Source organism: Otolemur garnettii, unplaced genomic scaffold (assembly GCF_000181295.1).
Source record: "Otolemur garnettii isolate 467f Iridium unplaced genomic scaffold, OtoGar3 scaffold00062, whole genome shotgun sequence".
NCBI classification, from domain to species: Eukaryota; Metazoa; Chordata; class Mammalia; order Primates; family Galagidae; genus Otolemur; species Otolemur garnettii.
In genome coordinates, this window is record NW_003852457.1 from 7,130,637 (window position 1) to 7,148,208 (window position 17,572).

At 48.3% G+C, this 17,572-nt stretch overlaps 2 protein-coding genes across 4 annotated transcripts in view; one reads left to right on the forward strand and one right to left on the reverse strand.

Annotated features, from left to right (window-relative positions):
- The window catches only part of SLA (Src like adaptor), a 63,712-nt gene extending 46,189 nt beyond the window's left edge, over window positions 1–17,523 (forward strand). For all 3 annotated transcript variants that reach the window (XM_003792867.3, XM_023514937.1, XM_012807023.2), the window contains 6 exons: window positions 4,602–4,701; window positions 5,536–5,622; window positions 8,568–8,671; window positions 10,985–11,116; window positions 14,557–14,689; window positions 15,538–17,523. In XM_003792867.3, coding sequence (XP_003792915.1) covers window positions 4,602–4,701; window positions 5,536–5,622; window positions 8,568–8,671; window positions 10,985–11,116; window positions 14,557–14,689; window positions 15,538–15,751 — 770 coding nt within the window. In that variant the 3' untranslated portion in view covers window positions 15,752–17,523. The remainder of the gene's footprint in view (window positions 1–4,601; window positions 4,702–5,535; window positions 5,623–8,567; window positions 8,672–10,984; window positions 11,117–14,556; window positions 14,690–15,537) is intronic.
- TG (thyroglobulin) overlaps window positions 1–17,572 on the reverse strand; it is a 232,735-nt gene that overhangs the window by 73,293 nt on the left and 141,870 nt on the right. The gene's annotated exons all lie outside the window — the stretch shown is intronic.

Below are 17,572 nucleotides of genomic sequence, written 5' to 3' on the forward strand. Positions count from 1 at the left end.
TTCCACTTGGGTCCCTGTGGCAGCTAAGTACGTGGAAACTGATCCCCAAAACTTAGGGTCTGCTTAGTTCCAATCTGCTCTTACTAACAAGTGGAGAAACAAGGCTTTGGTCATAAAAGAGCTTTCTGAGATATTGGGCCTCAGCATCCAGCCCTTGACCTTTGAATAAGAAGACCCCCAGGCCCCAGGGTTCACGATGACAGACAGACCTTCTATCTGGTTAGCCTGCCCAGCTCTGTGTCATTGGTTAGTTGTGTATGTGTATTTCTGAAAAAGATACTAAGGTCAGATCTGCCTTGACCCCTCAGGAGGCCATGAGTTTGTCATGACTCCATTAAATGCAGAAACAGAAGCAGATATCACCAGGATGTATAGCATCTCACCCCAGCTGCACTGAGTGCCAAAATGGAGACGTGGCTGGAGTCAGCCTCTGTAGACCCTGCTGTCAGAGTGTCAGCTACAGGGAGAGCCTGGGAGTTAAGTGCCAAGGAGAGCCCTGGCTCAATGACATGCCCGCGGGCTTTGAAATCCTCATGGTCCCTCCTGCACATGTGACCACTACTCTCTTATATTTCATTTCCTCACCCTTTAAAGAATCATTCATTTTCTGTAGGGCTGGGCAGAGCGGAAGAAGTAAGGGATAACTAATTTTGCTAAACAATTATAAGTGGGAGCTGCTAAGACTGTTTTTAGCATTTAGAAAGAAATGATCATAATGATTTAAGAAATGGCAATGGAGAAAAGGGCTTGTGTTCTCTTGACTAATTTCATTAAGTTCTGCCTGGGTCTCCTTCCTTTTTTGGACTCACTTCCTGTTTTACGTTTTAGTACATTTTGTTCTACCCCTGACTCGTTCTTGAGTTGAGCTGTCAGCAAATATTTGGTCTTTGGAATGTTATCTTCTGTTCTCACCAAATGGAATTTGTTTTCAGACAGTAGGAAGATGATATTTTCAAATTTACACTACCAGTTTTCAAAATGTAGAATATTATTGGCTAAAACTGGTCTTGGATTATGACTTAGTAACCGCATCTCCCATGAAATAAAATCAGCCACCACTTGTTGAGGTGGGTCCTGCATACAGGATGCATCAGGAATTCTTAACCCAATCATAGGAGGCGGAGTTTGATAGTTCCCATTGTATACATGAAGAAATCAAGCTCAGATTAGTTCAAAACAAATCTCTCCTCCCATCACAGAACTATTAAGGGGAGAAATAGAATTTAAGCCAGGGCTGACTGATCTCAAAGCCAATTCTCTTTCCATAAAGCTCTTCTAAAAATTCTCTCTGGGTTTCCCTTTCATGGCCAGCACACATGTCTTCACTTAGTTTACTTCCGTATTTAAAGCATGCAATAATCCCCTCTACTTCCTCAACTCTCCTCTCCTCTGCCTCTCCCAGTTATCTGATTGAATTCAAAGGCTGAGCTTTTTAGAAAGCCAAGGGGCTCCCAAAGTACACTATACTATGTTTCAACTTCACCGGCAAACTTGAACTTCCTACCTTGCGCTTATTTCGTGGGAGGGATCAAAGCGTAGGGAAGATGGGGAAGGAATCCTGGCACCAGACCTTGCTTAGAACAGCTGCCTCTGACCACAGAAGTACACAACAAACTGTAAGTTTATAATGCTTATGGTAAAGATGATAGACATTCAGGGACAGCCCTTGCAAGGGACCAGGACAAGTCATCTGACCCTTAAGCAGAAGGCCACATACAAAATGTCCTCATTGACATTTTAGCATTGAAACTATAAAAGCGTCGCTATGATGGAAATTCCACAGGAAACTTAACTTTGTTATTGTGAATGGAAACTCTCTACCCCGTGGAGCCCCCTTCTCCCTCATTGGAACAATCCTTTCTGTGATGGGATTTTGCTGGTGTTTTTGTTTCTGTTAGTTTTAATGTTACAAAAGATGGCTGTTATGTTTCATAGTCTTAATCTTGAATCAGACATCAACCCCCAAACCCTCTGTAGACGCAAGATCCCTTCAGGGTGCTATTATGATCGCGGGTGACACATGCTGTGCCTCTCATGTCAACGCTTGTTTTTCACCGGAGTCTGGTTCCATGACGGCTGCCCACCCAGCTGCCTCCCACAAATCAGGTTTCCTTCTGTCTGGATTGCTTCAAAAATGCAATGGGCTGGCTGTGTTTGTGAGCTTGGGACTATGGCATGTTATGCTCAGTGAAGCTGGTTTGAGCATAGAACAGGCACAACACATAGAAACAAGACAGGGAAGGCACGTCCTCTGCCCTCCCCAAGCTCACAGCCAGGTGGGGAGATGGATGTCCCCTTTGCTGTCACACAGATGGGAAAATATAACCTGGGGTGGTTTTATGGAAGGTGAATCTCAGGGCATGGACAGTGCAGAGGGCCTCCTCTGGGGCCTCTGGGAGGTGACTCTGGAGCTGAGGAGGGGAGAGGAGGTGTGTCCTAGGCAGACAGGACAGCCTAAACTGAGTCCCCAGGAAGGTGGCAAGTGTGAGAAAGCCCTGTGGTGCCTAGCTGAGGCAGCACAAGTCCTGTTAGCAAATGGCCCTTTCACAGCTTGGGGCCATTCGTCCAGGAAGAACAGATTTCCATGATGATGGACCCTTCATTTTCCAGAGCAGGAAACCCAGGCCCAAGGGCAAGAGGGCTCATCCACATTTGGTGAGTGGCACAGGCAGCCTTGGTGTCTGGGTAGACCAGCCAGGGTATAGATCAGAGCACAGGTTTCAGGGCCCCTCACCACTCAGCACCAAAATTTGTATCTGTAATTTCATACTCTGTTTCTTAACAAGGGCCTCTGCCCAAGTTTGCATACACATCAGGCCCTACCAAGTCTGGTCTACCCTTATTAGAATCTGGGAATTTTGGCTTCAAACCCAATTCAACTTTAATGCTGCCTCTAACTTTTGACGTGAGGTCTGGACTACACAATGAGAGAATCTCCCCTTAAAAAAAAAAAAAAAAAACTCAGCAAAGCAGAGGGTGAGGGAGATTCCCCTGCAGGCTAAAGAAAGCTCAGTGGTCAGACAGGTGAGAGGCCTGGCCGGGTCAGCCTTCCATGGCCAGACACTGCTTCTTCCTAGAAGCACAGACCCCATTCCAAGGTTCATAAAGCCACCAAACACCACTTTTGGTTTCCATCTCATGCCCATGAACTCTTGCTTTTACATGGCTTAGTGTCTGCGACTCAGCTTCCCCAAATGAGCAATACTCATGAGCACACCATTCCATGGTGATCACTTGGTTCCAATTCACTTATCAATTGACCATTAAAGCCTTTACCAAAAACCTCATTCATCTTTCTTACTCATTCTAGTGCTTAATTTCTGTTAGACTTACTCTGCCCGAGGGACTTGGGAGGCAGAGACTGCAAGGTGCAGGAATTGGGGAAGGCAGTTGTAGAGGTCTGGACCCCCAGCTTGGGGGTGACTGAATCCTGGAAAGTGACCTCTCTGAGCCCCAAGTCTATTTGCCCGAGTGTTGGGATTTCTCTAGGTTTCTTGGGGTGAAGGGCCTGGAGAATAACTTCTCCCAGGAAATATGTGCAGTCTCTGGAATGCGAGCTCCATGGGAGAGCAAGGCTGGGCTTGGTCTGCTCAGGTGCTCAGGGAGTCACGGACGAATGAACGGTGATATGTTATGCAGGATTTGGGGTTCAGAAGCCCAAGCAGCAGGTGGAGTGATAAACATCATAGCAATTACTGTGTTTGCTAATTTATAAAATATATTACTATTTCCCCCAAAATGTACCTGAATATTATCCTGCATCTAATGCATCTAAATTATGTCAAATCACCAAAGGCACAAAACAGAGTTATCACCTAGTGTTGAAAGGCAAACTCACGCCAGATCATTATTTCTCTTCTACAGTAAGCTTTGCTCACAGAGACATTCTTTCATTTCAGGAAATTCAGCAGGATTATTTTCAATACATATACAATGAAAAGTACCTAATTTTTCTACCCTCCACCACCACCCTGGACCATAGTCCCCGTTAAACACACACTCAGTGGTCGCCTAATATGCTATAAGGACAAAGTTGCTTTAATTCTCCTCAGAGTCAGTCCTGCTGGGTCCCTGTAACTCATTGAACCTGACAATGAACCCCTCTCCCAAATGTGACAGGCCCAGGACTCATGAGGTCCAGAGAGGATATCTGAGGCTTCAGTAGCAAGAAGGAATAGCACCTGATTATTCAGGTGGTGCTGGTGCATTTACCTTCCTCCCATCTCATAAGGACCCCGGAATGGGGCACTAGTAGCCTCATTTTAGAGATGGAGGGTGAGGCCAGTGGCACAGGGGCAGAGCTGGAAGCCAAATCCTGTGACTACAGCCCACAGGCCTCAGGATTCCCATTTCTCAGATGAGCACATTGGGGTCAAGGCAGGCTTGAGGAAAGGAAACCATCACCTGGGTCTCAGGGTTCCTGCAAGCATCTGCATCACCACCTCTGAAGAGAGCAGGGCTGAGGCGAACAAAAGTTTTAAAACAAGTGAGAGATCTCCAGCTGAACGGTGCCAAGGGCAGCTCACCTTCGCGCCCTCCCTCCCCGGGCTGCCTTTAAATTCCTGGTAAATAAAAACACCTCTTTGTTTTTGTTTCCCCAGGGCTGGAAAGTGACTTCCTGGCTGTCCTGAGTGATTACCCATCTCCGGACATCAGTCCCCCAATATTCCGCAGGGGTGAGAAACTACGCATCATTTCTGAGTGAGTTGGTGTTCCAAAACCCCAACAATTCTCCTAAGAGGATGAACTTGGCTTCAGTAGGAATCACAGTTACTTAGTTCTACATGGGAAATTGGGCCTAGACTGTGACCCTTCTCTTCAATGTGGCCAGTACTCTAAAACCTTCCATGGCTCCCTATTGCCTGGTAGATACAATTTAAATTCCTTAACTTGGCTTTTGATACCTTTGTGATCCAGCTTCTCACATTGGCCACCATTGCTCACTACACATGCAGTATTGATGTATAGCAATGAAAGCTGAGAAGGATGCTCGGTGTCTGAAACTCCTCTGACGATAAAATATTGCCTTCTCCCCAGAGTCAATGTTATTTGGATCCTCATTGATGTAGGTAGATATATGAAACTATCTTTAATTATACTGCAGGATACAAATCAGTATAGTGAACATTTACTTTTTAAAAAGACATCAGCTGCTGAAGGCAATATTGCCAGCATGTGGGAGTCTACCAGTCGGCATGGAGTGGGGGATGTCCATTAGACACACATACTTTAAAAACTAATTTTCAGATAGGGTGGTGTGAGTCTACTTGGCCAGTGACAAATCTTACAAGGGGAATGTTACATTGGATTACAAGGCATCCCTGGGTTAAGAACAAGATAGGTTCTGTAGGTTTGTTCTTAAGTTGAATTTGTAGGTCAGTTGGAATGGGCACATAATGGCTATAATCGCCTCTGTTCGTAAGAGCCAGTGTATGTCAGTCGGATGTTTATAACTCGGAACTGCTGGTACTCTGTTTATTTCTTTGCTTTGCCATTCACCCACCCAACTGTCCCTCTCTGTTCCTGTCCTTGCAGTGAAGGGGGCTGGTGGAAGGCCATCTCTCTAAGCACCGGTCGGGAGAGTTACATTCCTGGAATATGTGTGGCCAGAGTATACCACGGGTGAGTATGTGTCTCAGATAGACACGGTATCTATGTCAGGACTCAGAAACCAGTGCAGAGGTTCCAGCACAGAGTAGCGGGCAGGCAGCAGGTGGGCCAGGAAGGACACTCCTGTCCCCACTCCGACAATAAGGAAAGGTGTGACCAGAGGCTGGTTAACCCCTCAGCCCTCTGAGACCTGGTTTCTCCATCAAGAAAATGAAGGAGTTGGAGCTTCCAGACCTGACGTGGTGTTCCTGGCACAGAGCAGTGAACACTCAGCATCCAGCATACAGGGTGCAGCAGTGCAGGGGCTAAAGGTCGCGCTCTCTGGGCTCCTGCCTCTGACACTTACCAGCTGTGTGACAGTGGACCTGCTACTCAGCTTTTTGTATATGGGCACGTTTTTCTCACCTATCAGATAGACATCAGAGTATAAAATGATAGGGAAATGACATGTAATAACATGACCCAAAGTGCAGGGTTGTTAGGAGCATGAGGTGGGACGAGACCCTCAGAGCCACACCAGGCCCGGTGGTGAGCTCCTGACTGACATTAGCTGTGGTCTCATCAGGCACATACCCAGAAGCACACAGAGAACACCTTTCCTTGACAAACGGATAAGGAAAAGAAAAAGGGAGGCTTAAGAACTCAGGCGTGGCGGATGTGAAAAGACCCACATCGCTGTCTCCTGCAGTTGTGCAGCTGAGGCCACTGCAGCCTTCCAGGAGCTTTGAAGCTCGGCACAGCTGGGCTCCAATCTTGGCTCCCCTCCTGCCAAGTAAGCCAAGTAAGAGCCTTGGAAAAGTTCCTTGACCTCCTTATGCAGCAGTCTCCTCATCTGTCAAGCTCCCAAGGCCGGATATGAGCAGAGAAGTGCACAGCATGTGAGACATAGGAAGGAAGAAGGAAGCACTGTTTTTATAAGTGTTAAATAACTTCTTTACATCAGAGAAGGGCCTTCACCTGCTGGTGAAGCAGAAATAAATGCCCCAAAATGCTGAAGGCTGGAATTCAGCGTATCTAATTTTGGTATTAATGATCTGAATTACAGATACTAGAAATCATTTCCCTGCTTAGGATGGCAAAGGTGGATAGCAGTGGAGTATGAGTCACAGGCCTCTCCTGTGCTGGGCACTTGCCACAGACATATACATTCCTTAGCAAAGGGGCGTCAGTGCCTTCACGTTGAAGATTTGAGGCTTCAGCTAGCAAGAGCTGGTATGGGAAGAACCAGAGAAGTAGCATACTTATGATCCAATGGGGCACCCAGGCTAGCAGACGCAGTACCACTCCTTACTATATCTAGTAGGAGGGAGGTTGCATAGTGGTTACGTAACTGAACGTATCAGAAAAATGCATTCTGATTTTAGTTCTGTCAATTGCTGACATAGTAACTTGGACAAATCACGTAATCACTCAGACCTTCAGTATCTTTATCTTTGAAAGAGAGATAATACTACCTATTTTAGGGGGTTTAGATTAGGATTAGATTTCAAGTGCTTAATATGACGGGTGGCCCATAATCAGTGCTCATATGTGGCTACTATTACTGTTTTATTGTCTTCATCTTCATAAGCAGCACTTCTTATAAGGACTGGAACGCATGAAAACATTTGTCACATACTCCAAAATACTTACTATGTCATGCCTTGTGCAAAAGGAGGGGAATCATTGAAATATTTGGCCAAATACGGCATAATCACACTCTTAAACAACATAAGTAGTCCTGGCAACCAGGCCATAAACAGACTCCGATGTTATGTCTGTGTGTCTCCTCACGCTCGGTGCCTCAGTAACGCTCTGCTGGCCTGCCTCAACCCCCTGCTTGTGCACCATGGTGAGTGTGAAAGCCTGTGAAATAGTAGAGTATTAATATTTGCCAGCTCATACACCAATTTGGACCTGTGGCTTAAAATCCAGGGTCCATTCACTGAAACAGAGAGTCTGTTAAAAAGTGATGGGCAATTGCTTCCAAGCACACACCAGCCAACTGCTAACAAAGCATTTCCTTCCAAGCCAAGATCTGGCAGAGCCTGCTCTGGAAAATAAGTAAAGGCCCTTTCCCGGGAACACAGATGCCTTTGTGCACAGAGCAGCTATCGGACAGCAGTGAAAGGTGTCGGCTGTCCTGTGCAAGGTGAACCTTCCACTGGAAAACTGGGCCACAGTAGGGCTGCAGTATTAACACTGCTTTTCCTTACTTTAAGTGGAAAGGTCATGAAACACAAATAAATGTGTAGCACAATGACAGCTGAGTTTAAAAAGTATTCAAATAGAGAAGATAAGAAGAAATAGAATGAATGCCAAGTGGGGCTTGTTGGTTGGGGACAAGCACGATGCCCAGGACACAAAGAGGAAACTCAGCAAGGAAGGCCCAGTTCCTGCCCTCAGAGAGCTATATGGAAGGGGTGTGGTGGGTGGTGTAGAAGGGAGATACACACGAAACCCCTCAAACAGGGACACAGTAACACCGTACTACGCACATACGGAGGGTGCCCAAAAAAGACACACATTTTAAGAGAAGAAAAACCTATATTCAATTTGTAATACTCAAGTCATATTTGACTTCTACAATTATAAGACGTGCTCATCTTTTGTTATCAGTATATACTGTGTGTTAACATTTTAATACCTTTTTCCCCTTTTTTAAAATGCGTGGACATTTTTTGGCACCCTCTGTATATTGCATCGTATGGCATGGACACATCGCAGCTGGGGTGAGAAAGCTCTCCTGCATCCTTGTGTCATTAGCCAACGTAATGACTGGAATGCAACAGGTACCCAGGAAATTATAAATGACTGCATGAGCGGGCAGCCAATTGCTCCCTCTTTTCATTCCAGCAGCTTTATGTTAACTGGACCTTAGTTTTACATTCCGCTCATATTAGGAGGGTCTTGCTTGCACACTCTGCCCTTCATGGGGCAGGCACGCTCATGCTCATGGCTGTCTTCCTGCTTCCCAGCTGGCTGTTCGAAGGCCTGGGCAGAGACAAGGCGGAGGAGCTGCTGCAGCTGCCAGACACGAAGGTCGGCTCCTTCATGATCAGAGCCAGTGAGACAAAGAAAGGTGAGTACCTGCGCCTCCTCTCCACGCTCCGGTAGGACAGCCTGGGCTCGTTCCTGGCTGACTCATTACGTGGCTTTGTTCCCTCCTCCCACCTGCTAGCATAGCGATCTGATGTGGTCAGCTCCCTGCAGCCCACACACTGCCATTGAGGCCAGCATGAAAGCAGGGGCACTAGAGATGGGCTGCAGGGACCTGGCAGGGCACTGCCTCAGGCCTGGACGATACTAGGCCCTGCTGAATCCTGCTGGAAAATTTTCCACCAACTGAGAAGGAAACTGAAAGGCAGGCATCAGCAGCACACTGGGCAGACAGAAGGTTTTGCAGTAGCCTAGTCTGTGCCCAAGCTTTGTGACTGAATTCTCTGAACTTGGGCTTCTCATCTGTGAAATCGAGAGAAAACCCCTCCCTTATAAGGTTGTGGGGAGATTCAAATGTGGTGATATTTGTAGTGTTCTTGTGATTCAGGAGGCCCAATGTCAGTTCCTCTGTGCCCCATAATTAAATGAGACAGCTCAGAGAGCCGGGCAAGCAGATGTGCGTCTGCACGCATGCACCATGGTCTTTATGCAGAGGTCCTTGCATCTCACACACTATATTCAGTAAAAACACAAGTATCAGGGGCAGTTCGTCATGGTTCAGAGCAAGGGCCCCAAATTCTAGTTCCAGCCCTATGAATTAGCAGGAGTGCCCTATCTTCTCCAAGCCCCAGCTCCCTTATCTGCGATGTGGGTTGGCAGTAGGAACACACTCAGTACCACGTCTGAGGAACACTCAGGAGCAGAACACTTCACAGCTGGCGCTTCATCACACTAGATAATACCTTGTTACATATAGAACAGACCTTCAAATTCTTAACCTGCTTCTTGGACACTCGGCACCAGAGAAGCAAGAGCACAGCCTCTGAGAGGATCTCCCACACACCTGTTCCGTGTAGGAGCTCCCTGGGAGCAGCCCTTCACCAGCATAGGTGCCAGCCGAGCTTTGGGGGAACAGAGCTCATATATATGACAAAAAGAAAAAAAAAAGTCCAGGAACAACTCTCCTCTCTGAAACAGTGTAAGTGCCAGGGGAGAGCAAGATCAAAGCAAAAGCACAATATCCCACACATGCCTCGGGGTCCCCTGACGGGGACACCCAGACTCAGATACTGACTCCTAAGCTGGTCTGATCAGGGGGAGGAAGAACCCAGTGTAGGTGTCATCACTCCCTCAAAATAAAGATGCTTCGGGCAGCACTGCAGTCCCCCTTGGGTGGGGCGGGCGTGGCGCACTCCTGCCCTTGGGTATGCAAAGTTCTGATGGCTTTCCACTTGCCGCCCATGACCTGCTCACCACACTCCCAGTTCCTGTCGGCCTTACGGGAAGGCTTATGCTGCCAGGTTGAGCTGGGTCAGGCCTGGGGTGTCCCAAGGGGCCTGCTGAGAACAAGGTTCACACCCCAGGCAGCTGTTCCCAAGCCGTGTGCCTCTGAGCACGTCTCTCAGAAGCTCTGAGACTCCCTGTCTGCACCTGTAAAATGCCTGCAGACAGCACCTCCCAGGGCCATTCTGAGAATTAACAGAGACGGTGCTTGGAAACAGCTTATCCCCCTGCCCAGCACAGACAGCAGACACTCAATAAATGCCAGTTCCCTTTCCCTCCCTCCTAGAACCCCAGAAGACAGGCCAGGGAGGACTTTAAATGTGACCTAAGTCCAATTCTCTCACTTCCTTTTGGGGAAATCAAGGCACATGCCTGAGGTTCTCTTGTGAGTAGCCTGTATGGGGTTATGATTCTAATGATGCTTATGGTTAAATACGCCTTTCATCTGCTTTTTAGGGGGACTCAGAAAATGTCACCAGACCTTCAAATTTCTGAGAAAACCTAGCATAAGTTAAAGAAAGTGGACACTGGGGGCCAGAGTGGGGGGATGGGGCTGAAGGAGGAGAATGGCAGAGGGAACATGTTGCAGTGTCCTTGGAAGGGGTTTGAGAACACCCACAGGGCCTGGATCTACAGGGTCCAACAAACTATAATCATTCAGTGTGGCCTGAGAGTCACAGAGGATGTGGAAGCTCCCATGGATTTGCCCTAGGAAGCAAAGAGGCCTAGGCCTTTGCACTGGAAACTCAGACGGGTGATGTGATTAGTGCATCTGCGTTTCATAAATAACACACAGCCACGGGCGCTAAACGGAAACTGCCTCTCTACAGAGAGGGACCCGGTGGTGGGAAGGCAGTGTCCCGGCATCGCCACTGGGCCAGCGGCGAGCGGGTCTGTCTGCCTCTGTGACGGGGACAGCAGACCCCCACTGACCTGTTCCCTCGCCCCACAGGGTTCTACTCACTGTCGGTGAGACACAGGCAGGTGAAGCATTACCGCATCTTCCGCCTGCCCAACAACTGGTACTACATTTCCCCGAGGCTCACCTTCCAGTGCTTGGAGGACCTGGTGAACCACTATTCCGGTAAGAAACACTCAGGATCAATCATGGTTGAAGGAGGCCCCCTCGGCTAAGTGCCTGGTGCCGCCATCCTGTCCGGGAAGTGGCGCAAGTCACCGCCATAAACGCCAGGGCTCTGCTCTCACTCTCCTCCCAAGGGGCCTTCCTGATATGCTCTCTTCTTGCTAATTCAGACTATAAATTTCAGGCTGAAAGAGACTTCCCTGAGTGCTGCCTTAGTAAGCAAAACACAGATAATCTCAAATCCACCCTCTCACTACCTGTAAATAAGATGCATCGGGTGCCCCTATATTCACAACCATAGATGGCCATACATGATCAAGTCTCTGGGGTTTGTTCTCCCTTTCAGCTTGTCAGAATCCTCATCAGCCTTCAGAGCCGACATCAGAAGACGGGCCCCTCGTCCTCACGTCTGTGATGCAGGCACAGGGTGAGAATGAGTCGCCCATCTTCCCCGGGCACAGCACACCAGGCGTCTCTCGCCCTGGCTTTCTAATCCTTCTGCCGAGTGGCTTAGTTAAGTCCGTGCTACTCTGTGTTCCCAGAAAAGCTCCTAAAGACTAGGGATTCTACTTTATTCATCTGTGTGTCCTTCCTAGACCCAGGAGAGGCCCAACATTCCCAGGCTAATGATGCTAGAGAGTGTCCTCCGAGGTGGCAGAGGCCTAGGGTGGCTTTGTGGGAGATGCCAGCAGGGAGGAGAGCTGGGAGGGAGAGGGTAGAGTTCCACTGTGAAAGGCCTGAGCCTTGGGTCAGGGGTCGGAACTCTACCCTAGGGAAAGGGAGAAATTATGAAGGTTGGTGAAGTTGGCTCTGGAACACCCACGTCCCAGGTCTACTCATTGTTGGCTGGAAAACCTCAGGCTGGTAATTTGCCTCTTTGGGCCTCACTGTTCTCATCTGTGTCACACAGACATTAACAGTCCCTGAGTTCTCAGACCTCGTGAGGGTTCATGGGATTAACACACAGATAGCAGGGAGGAGACCCTGGAGTAAAACACAAGCTCCCAGTGAAGAGCAGCCCGGGTCACCCAGGAGAACACAGCCCTCTCCCTCTCCTCCTCCGCCCTGCTGCTGGGAGGGAAAGGAGAAGTTCTTTCGCTTTGCTAATATTTCCCTCTTCCGGGCTCAGGATGCTTGACCTCCAGCCCCAGGCTTCTTGACTCACATTCTGTAGGACAAGGGGTCTTGAACTGAAGAAGAAAGGGCATTTGAAAAAGGAAGGAGTGCATGTGGCCTGCAGTGTTCACAGCTGGCCCAGGAGAAAGTAGCGAGGCACGAAGGAGAGATGGCTGCTTGGAAAGGTCAGGTCCATGCCGGGTCCACACTGTGAGACCTCGGGCAAGGTCCTCCACCTTTCAGAGTCCCGGTTCCCACTCAGAGGGTGGGGTGTGAGGATGGCCCCTCACAGGGGATTGAATGAGTGATTGTTCGTAGAACATGTTCAGCTCAGACCGTCATGCAGCAGATGCAAAATAAATAACAAACATTACACCTATGACAGCAGACGACTCGGCAGCTACTGAAAATGAAAGAGGAAGGGAGTCCTGGAAACAGCCAGCTTACACTGGTTATGAGTAAAGGCTGGTTGTGGTACTTGGCTTTTAATAACAATCATCTGAGGGGTGTGGAGACCATACATTTTGCATAGACAAAAGCAAACATGAAAGGAAGGTGCCCCAGTAAAATCTCTTACGGACCGGGAGGCCACGAGGCCACCAGGCCCATAGCTCCCAAGTCCAGCTGGTGCCACCTGACCACGGGATCCTCAGTTTCCCCTTCCCCAACATGGATATAAAAACACTGATGGCACAAAGTTGACATGGGCCCTCAATGGGACAAAGTAAGTGAGGCTAGCTGAGTGCCAGGCTCAAGGCACACGCACACAAATGTTTGTTCTTTTGCTCTTCATCAAAATGTGTCTTTCACCCCTTCTCTAAAGAAGGACGTTGCGGGCGGCATCTGTGGCGCAAAGGAGTAGGGTGCTGGCCTCATATGCTGGAGGTGGCGGGTTCAAACCCAGCCCCAGCCAAAAACTGAAAAAAAAAAAGAAGGATGTTGCATAGCGCCCCTGCCTGAGCTGTAGGCTGTAGCTGGTCTCTGGGATCTTAGCATCTGACTCTGTCCCTCTTGCTTCATAACCTGAGAGGTCATTTCAATTTCCAACCCGTGACAGGTCATTATTTTAGATTCACATCCAATTAAGCTCCCTCCTCACTTCATCACCCCCTATCTCACCAAGGGCACCCTGCGAGTGGGCATTTGAGTTCACAGTAAGAGTGAAGTCAGATGGAATGTGATGGAACGAGGCGCTGCCAAGTGCCCCCCACCCCTCCCTTCCCGTGAGAGGCCATGTGTGGCTTCTGCTACACTTGCCTTTGGTCCTTGGGCAAGGACACCCCTGCCTAATGGGTGGGGAGAGCTGTAAGAGGCCTGGTGTGCTTCCCATTCCCTAGTGATGGGTCAGCCCTGTGGCACACAGATTCCAGTAGCCCCTGGTGCCTCTGGCCACTTTGTCTCCCCCAGAATAGGAGAAGCATAGGGGGTTTCAACCTGAATAAGGCCACATAGGATCTCCTCTATCTCTAAGAGGCCTGCGGACAGCTGATTCTTTGTCCAGACTGAGGGCATGGGCTCGGGAAGGTGTCGAGAGGTGGGAGCACGTCTCAACATGCCCGGGAACATGAAGGCACCTGGGGACTCAGAGATTTCATTCTTGCCAGGGAAAGAAGGACATGGGTTTGTTTAATTTTCATTGTCTTTGAGTAGAAGAGAGATTTTTCTTCATTCTTTGTGTACGTTCTCTCTTTTGCCTCTTTTTCTGTGTTTTTCTCCTTCCTCCCTTCCTGTGTCTTTATAACTCTGTGTGCTTTCTTCACTCCCTCCCCCCACCGCCCGCCTCTCACTCGCCTTTTTCTACTTCTCTCCCTCCTTCCCTCCCTCCTTCTCTCCCTGCCTTCTTTCCTTCCCTTCCTGTCTCTTTTATCTTCCTTTCTTACTACAAATGCCCTTTAGCCCCCTATGCTCTACTGAATGCTAGTCTGTGTATTTGTGGAGAGTCACCCCAGTTTTGAACACAGGAGCTCACCCTGGGAAGTTACTGGGATTGCGCCTTAGTGGGAAACCTCTGAGGGCTGTGGCCTCATGCGGGCACTCACTGGCTCCCTCTCATTTTGAAACTGAGGAAGGCAAGGCTCAGGGAAATTCAAGGCAACTTACTAATGGGGCAAAGCTAAAATTCAAACCCAAGTTTGCTTGAGTCTGATTCTAAGCCTCTCCCCCAACCATACTGGAGCTTGCTAACATCTTCTCAGTGTTTCCGTCTTGGGCTCACTTTCCCCATGGTGATATGGGGAAGGGAGTGAGCTATGCCTTGGGCCTGCACGCCACGCTGGCTACCGCATTCCCAGAGTTCCTGACCTGCTGTCTGCTTCCTTCCTCAGAGGTGGCTGATGGCCTGTGTTGTGTGCTCACCACGCCCTGCCTGACGCAAAGCACGGCTGCCCCTGCAGTGATGGCCTCCAATTCACCTGTCACCTTGCGCCAGAAGACCGTAGACTGGAAGAGGGTGTCCAGGTGCGTGTATGTGTGTGTGTGTGTGTGTGTGTGCGCGTTCTCTGTGAACATGCGAGCACAAACAGTGAGCGAGCCTAGTACATGAAAACCATAGTTGGTGTGAGCTGGCCCTGCTGAAACCTGGGGGTAGGCACCCCAAGCTGACCCTGGAAGGCACACCAGCCCCAGGCTCACAAGGTATGTGGCAAGGCCCTCAGTCCCCTGGTTCTGCAAATGTTTACCGTGTCCATATTCAACGTTACCAGTACATTTTCTAGCTGAAATATATCACCTCGATTTTCTAATTTTCAGGATTCTAGAAGGTAACTCCCATCTGTATGGATTTCATATTATTTAAAATGCACTTACAAAGGTCAAACACACCAGCAAAATCTTAGGGTGACTTTTATTTTTCTAAGGGAAAATCTTAGGGTGATTTGTTCTGTTTATTTCATTGTCAGTTGTTGAATTTTTAAGGGTTATCTGTAATTTGGGATTGATAAGTTATCTTACTATAATATTGAAACATTAATCCAGATATACATTACTGGCAAATTAAAGGAAAATCAGTTCAAAATTACCTGGGAGATGAACAAAACTGCTCTTCCTTGTAAATAACATAAAGAAATTTTCACTAAAGGTTTTAGTCATCCAAAATAGTGGTTCAGAGAGGTTAAGTGATTTATCTAAGGTCACACAGCATACAAATGTATGACCCAGAATTAGAATAGTAAGTTAGAGAAATATTAATGCAGCTCTTGGTGTTTTTGTTTTTAATTCTTTTTCTCATTCTCTTTCCCTCCATCTCCTCCTCTCTGCACGTCCCTCTCTTTTTTCCCTTCCTCTGTTCCCCTTTTTCTGACTCGCAGACTGCACGAGGACCCTGAAGTAGCAGAGAACTCACTCGGGGTGGATGAGTCCCTTTTCAGTTACGGCCTTCGCGAAAGCATCGCCTCCTACCTGTCTCTGACCAGTGACGACACTGCTACCTTCGACCGAAAGAAGAAAAGTGTCTCCCTGATGTACAGCGGGAGCAAGCGGAAGAGCTCATTTTTTTCATCCCCACCTTACTTTGAAGACTAGCCAGAGGAAAGACTTCACGGTTCATACCCAAAGGGAACAGAGGTTCCAACAATCACCTGGGATCTTACAAAAAGCCTGGTTCCCTGACTCCTGAGGGGAACTTCCTGTCTTTTAGAAGCCAAGAGAAGCCACATGGAGACTCAAAGTTGCATCTTCTCCATCCACAACATGACCAAAGGAACCCCTCCCTGGGGTCTGATCAGTCCTGGGATATCATGATGCCGCTGAGCAATGCTTGGAAGAGCCCAACATGTCTGTGTGTGTGTGCGTCGTGTGTGTGCGTCGTGTGTGTGAGAAGGACAAAGCTGCTCTCTCAAGTAGTGTACCAGGACCATTCTCCAGCAAAGTATCCAGATGGCTACACTCCGAGGTCACTGCAGAGAACTTCTGTGTGAGCAAGACTCAGAGGGAGGTGAACCAAAGCTATTTCTTGGCAGAAAGTCAAGGGGTGCAGATGGGCCCCCTAAATGGGACACAGGGACCCTTGGTGTATATCTCCCCTGTTTTTAATGGAACTCTGTGACACTAAAAGTTAGCCTGAAGGACTTGTTAGCACCGCATCAGAAGCTTGGGGCGTGCCCTTCAAGGCGTAAGGGCAGCTGTCACACGGCGTTTCTGACCTAAGGGCGGCAAGGCAAATGGGAGCCAGCAAGGCTGCTGGTAGGGAAACCAAGAGGGCCAAACCGGACTGTGCCAGCCCTCCCAAGTCCCCAGACATGGCTTGGAGGTACAGAAAGATCTCTCTGGGTTACTGGGATTCTTGTGTGTACTAACACGTCAGCTGTTCATTCATAAGTACCCAAGGAAGTGTTGTGGTAAGTCCTGTGTAAGGTGTCAGGCTAAGAAAAGAAGAGATGCATAAACCCACCCCCAGCAGAGGTGCTCACAGTGTAGACAGAGAAAAGAACTGTATTTAAAAAATAGTACTTAAAAGGAGAAACCAACCTCTGGCTTAGGATGAGATTAGAGGCAGACGAAGGTAAACCAGGATCTCCCTTCTGAGCTGATCTTACGATCTTAGGGGACTACGCCAGCTGGCCGTATTGAGTAGGTAAGAACAATTAGGGGAAAAAAAGAAATTGTTAAATTCTAAGGAATTAACTTATCCAGTATTTTATTCTAAGAAGGGCATGGCATCCACATGAATAAAAATACTGAGCTCTGGGGAAGGTGGGGAGTCCAAGCAGATTAATTCTGTCATATATAATTTTAAGAAAAGAGGGAGAAAACACTGTTCACAGCAGAGAAGGAGAAGCAGGGCAATTCAGGCCGCCCATCGGGATCCTGCTAGAAAGGGAGGGGGCAACAGATGAATACGAGACTGTTCTTCCCTGTTCCGAAGGGACTGGCTAGGAGGGCACGTGCACACGGTATCTCTTGCTGCCCGTTAGTCTGTCTGCTTGCCATCAGCATTCCGTCTGTCTGAGCTCACTGCATCGACATGACTTTCTGTATCATTGGATTCCTGTGTGTTTATACAAGGAGACATTTGTGGTTTTCTCAAGAATCCCAAAAGGCTGATTCAAAAGGCCCAGCAGACACGTGAGAAGTGAATGTAACACTGTGGACGCTGATTCGCACCACCAGGCAGGGTGACCTCCTGAGCTCCAGATGTCTGTACAGCATCTTCTGTATTGTTTTCCGTTGTGACAAATGTGATTGGAATGTCTGGGGAACACTTGGAGGGATTTCTTAAGTGGGAAGCATTACACATTGCTAGATCATGTATTTATTCCTGATTAAAATAAACCTAATAAATATTTAACCCTTGGGACTTGGGGAGAACTTCTGGGTTGAGGAGGGTGGCTGGTTCATGCAGAA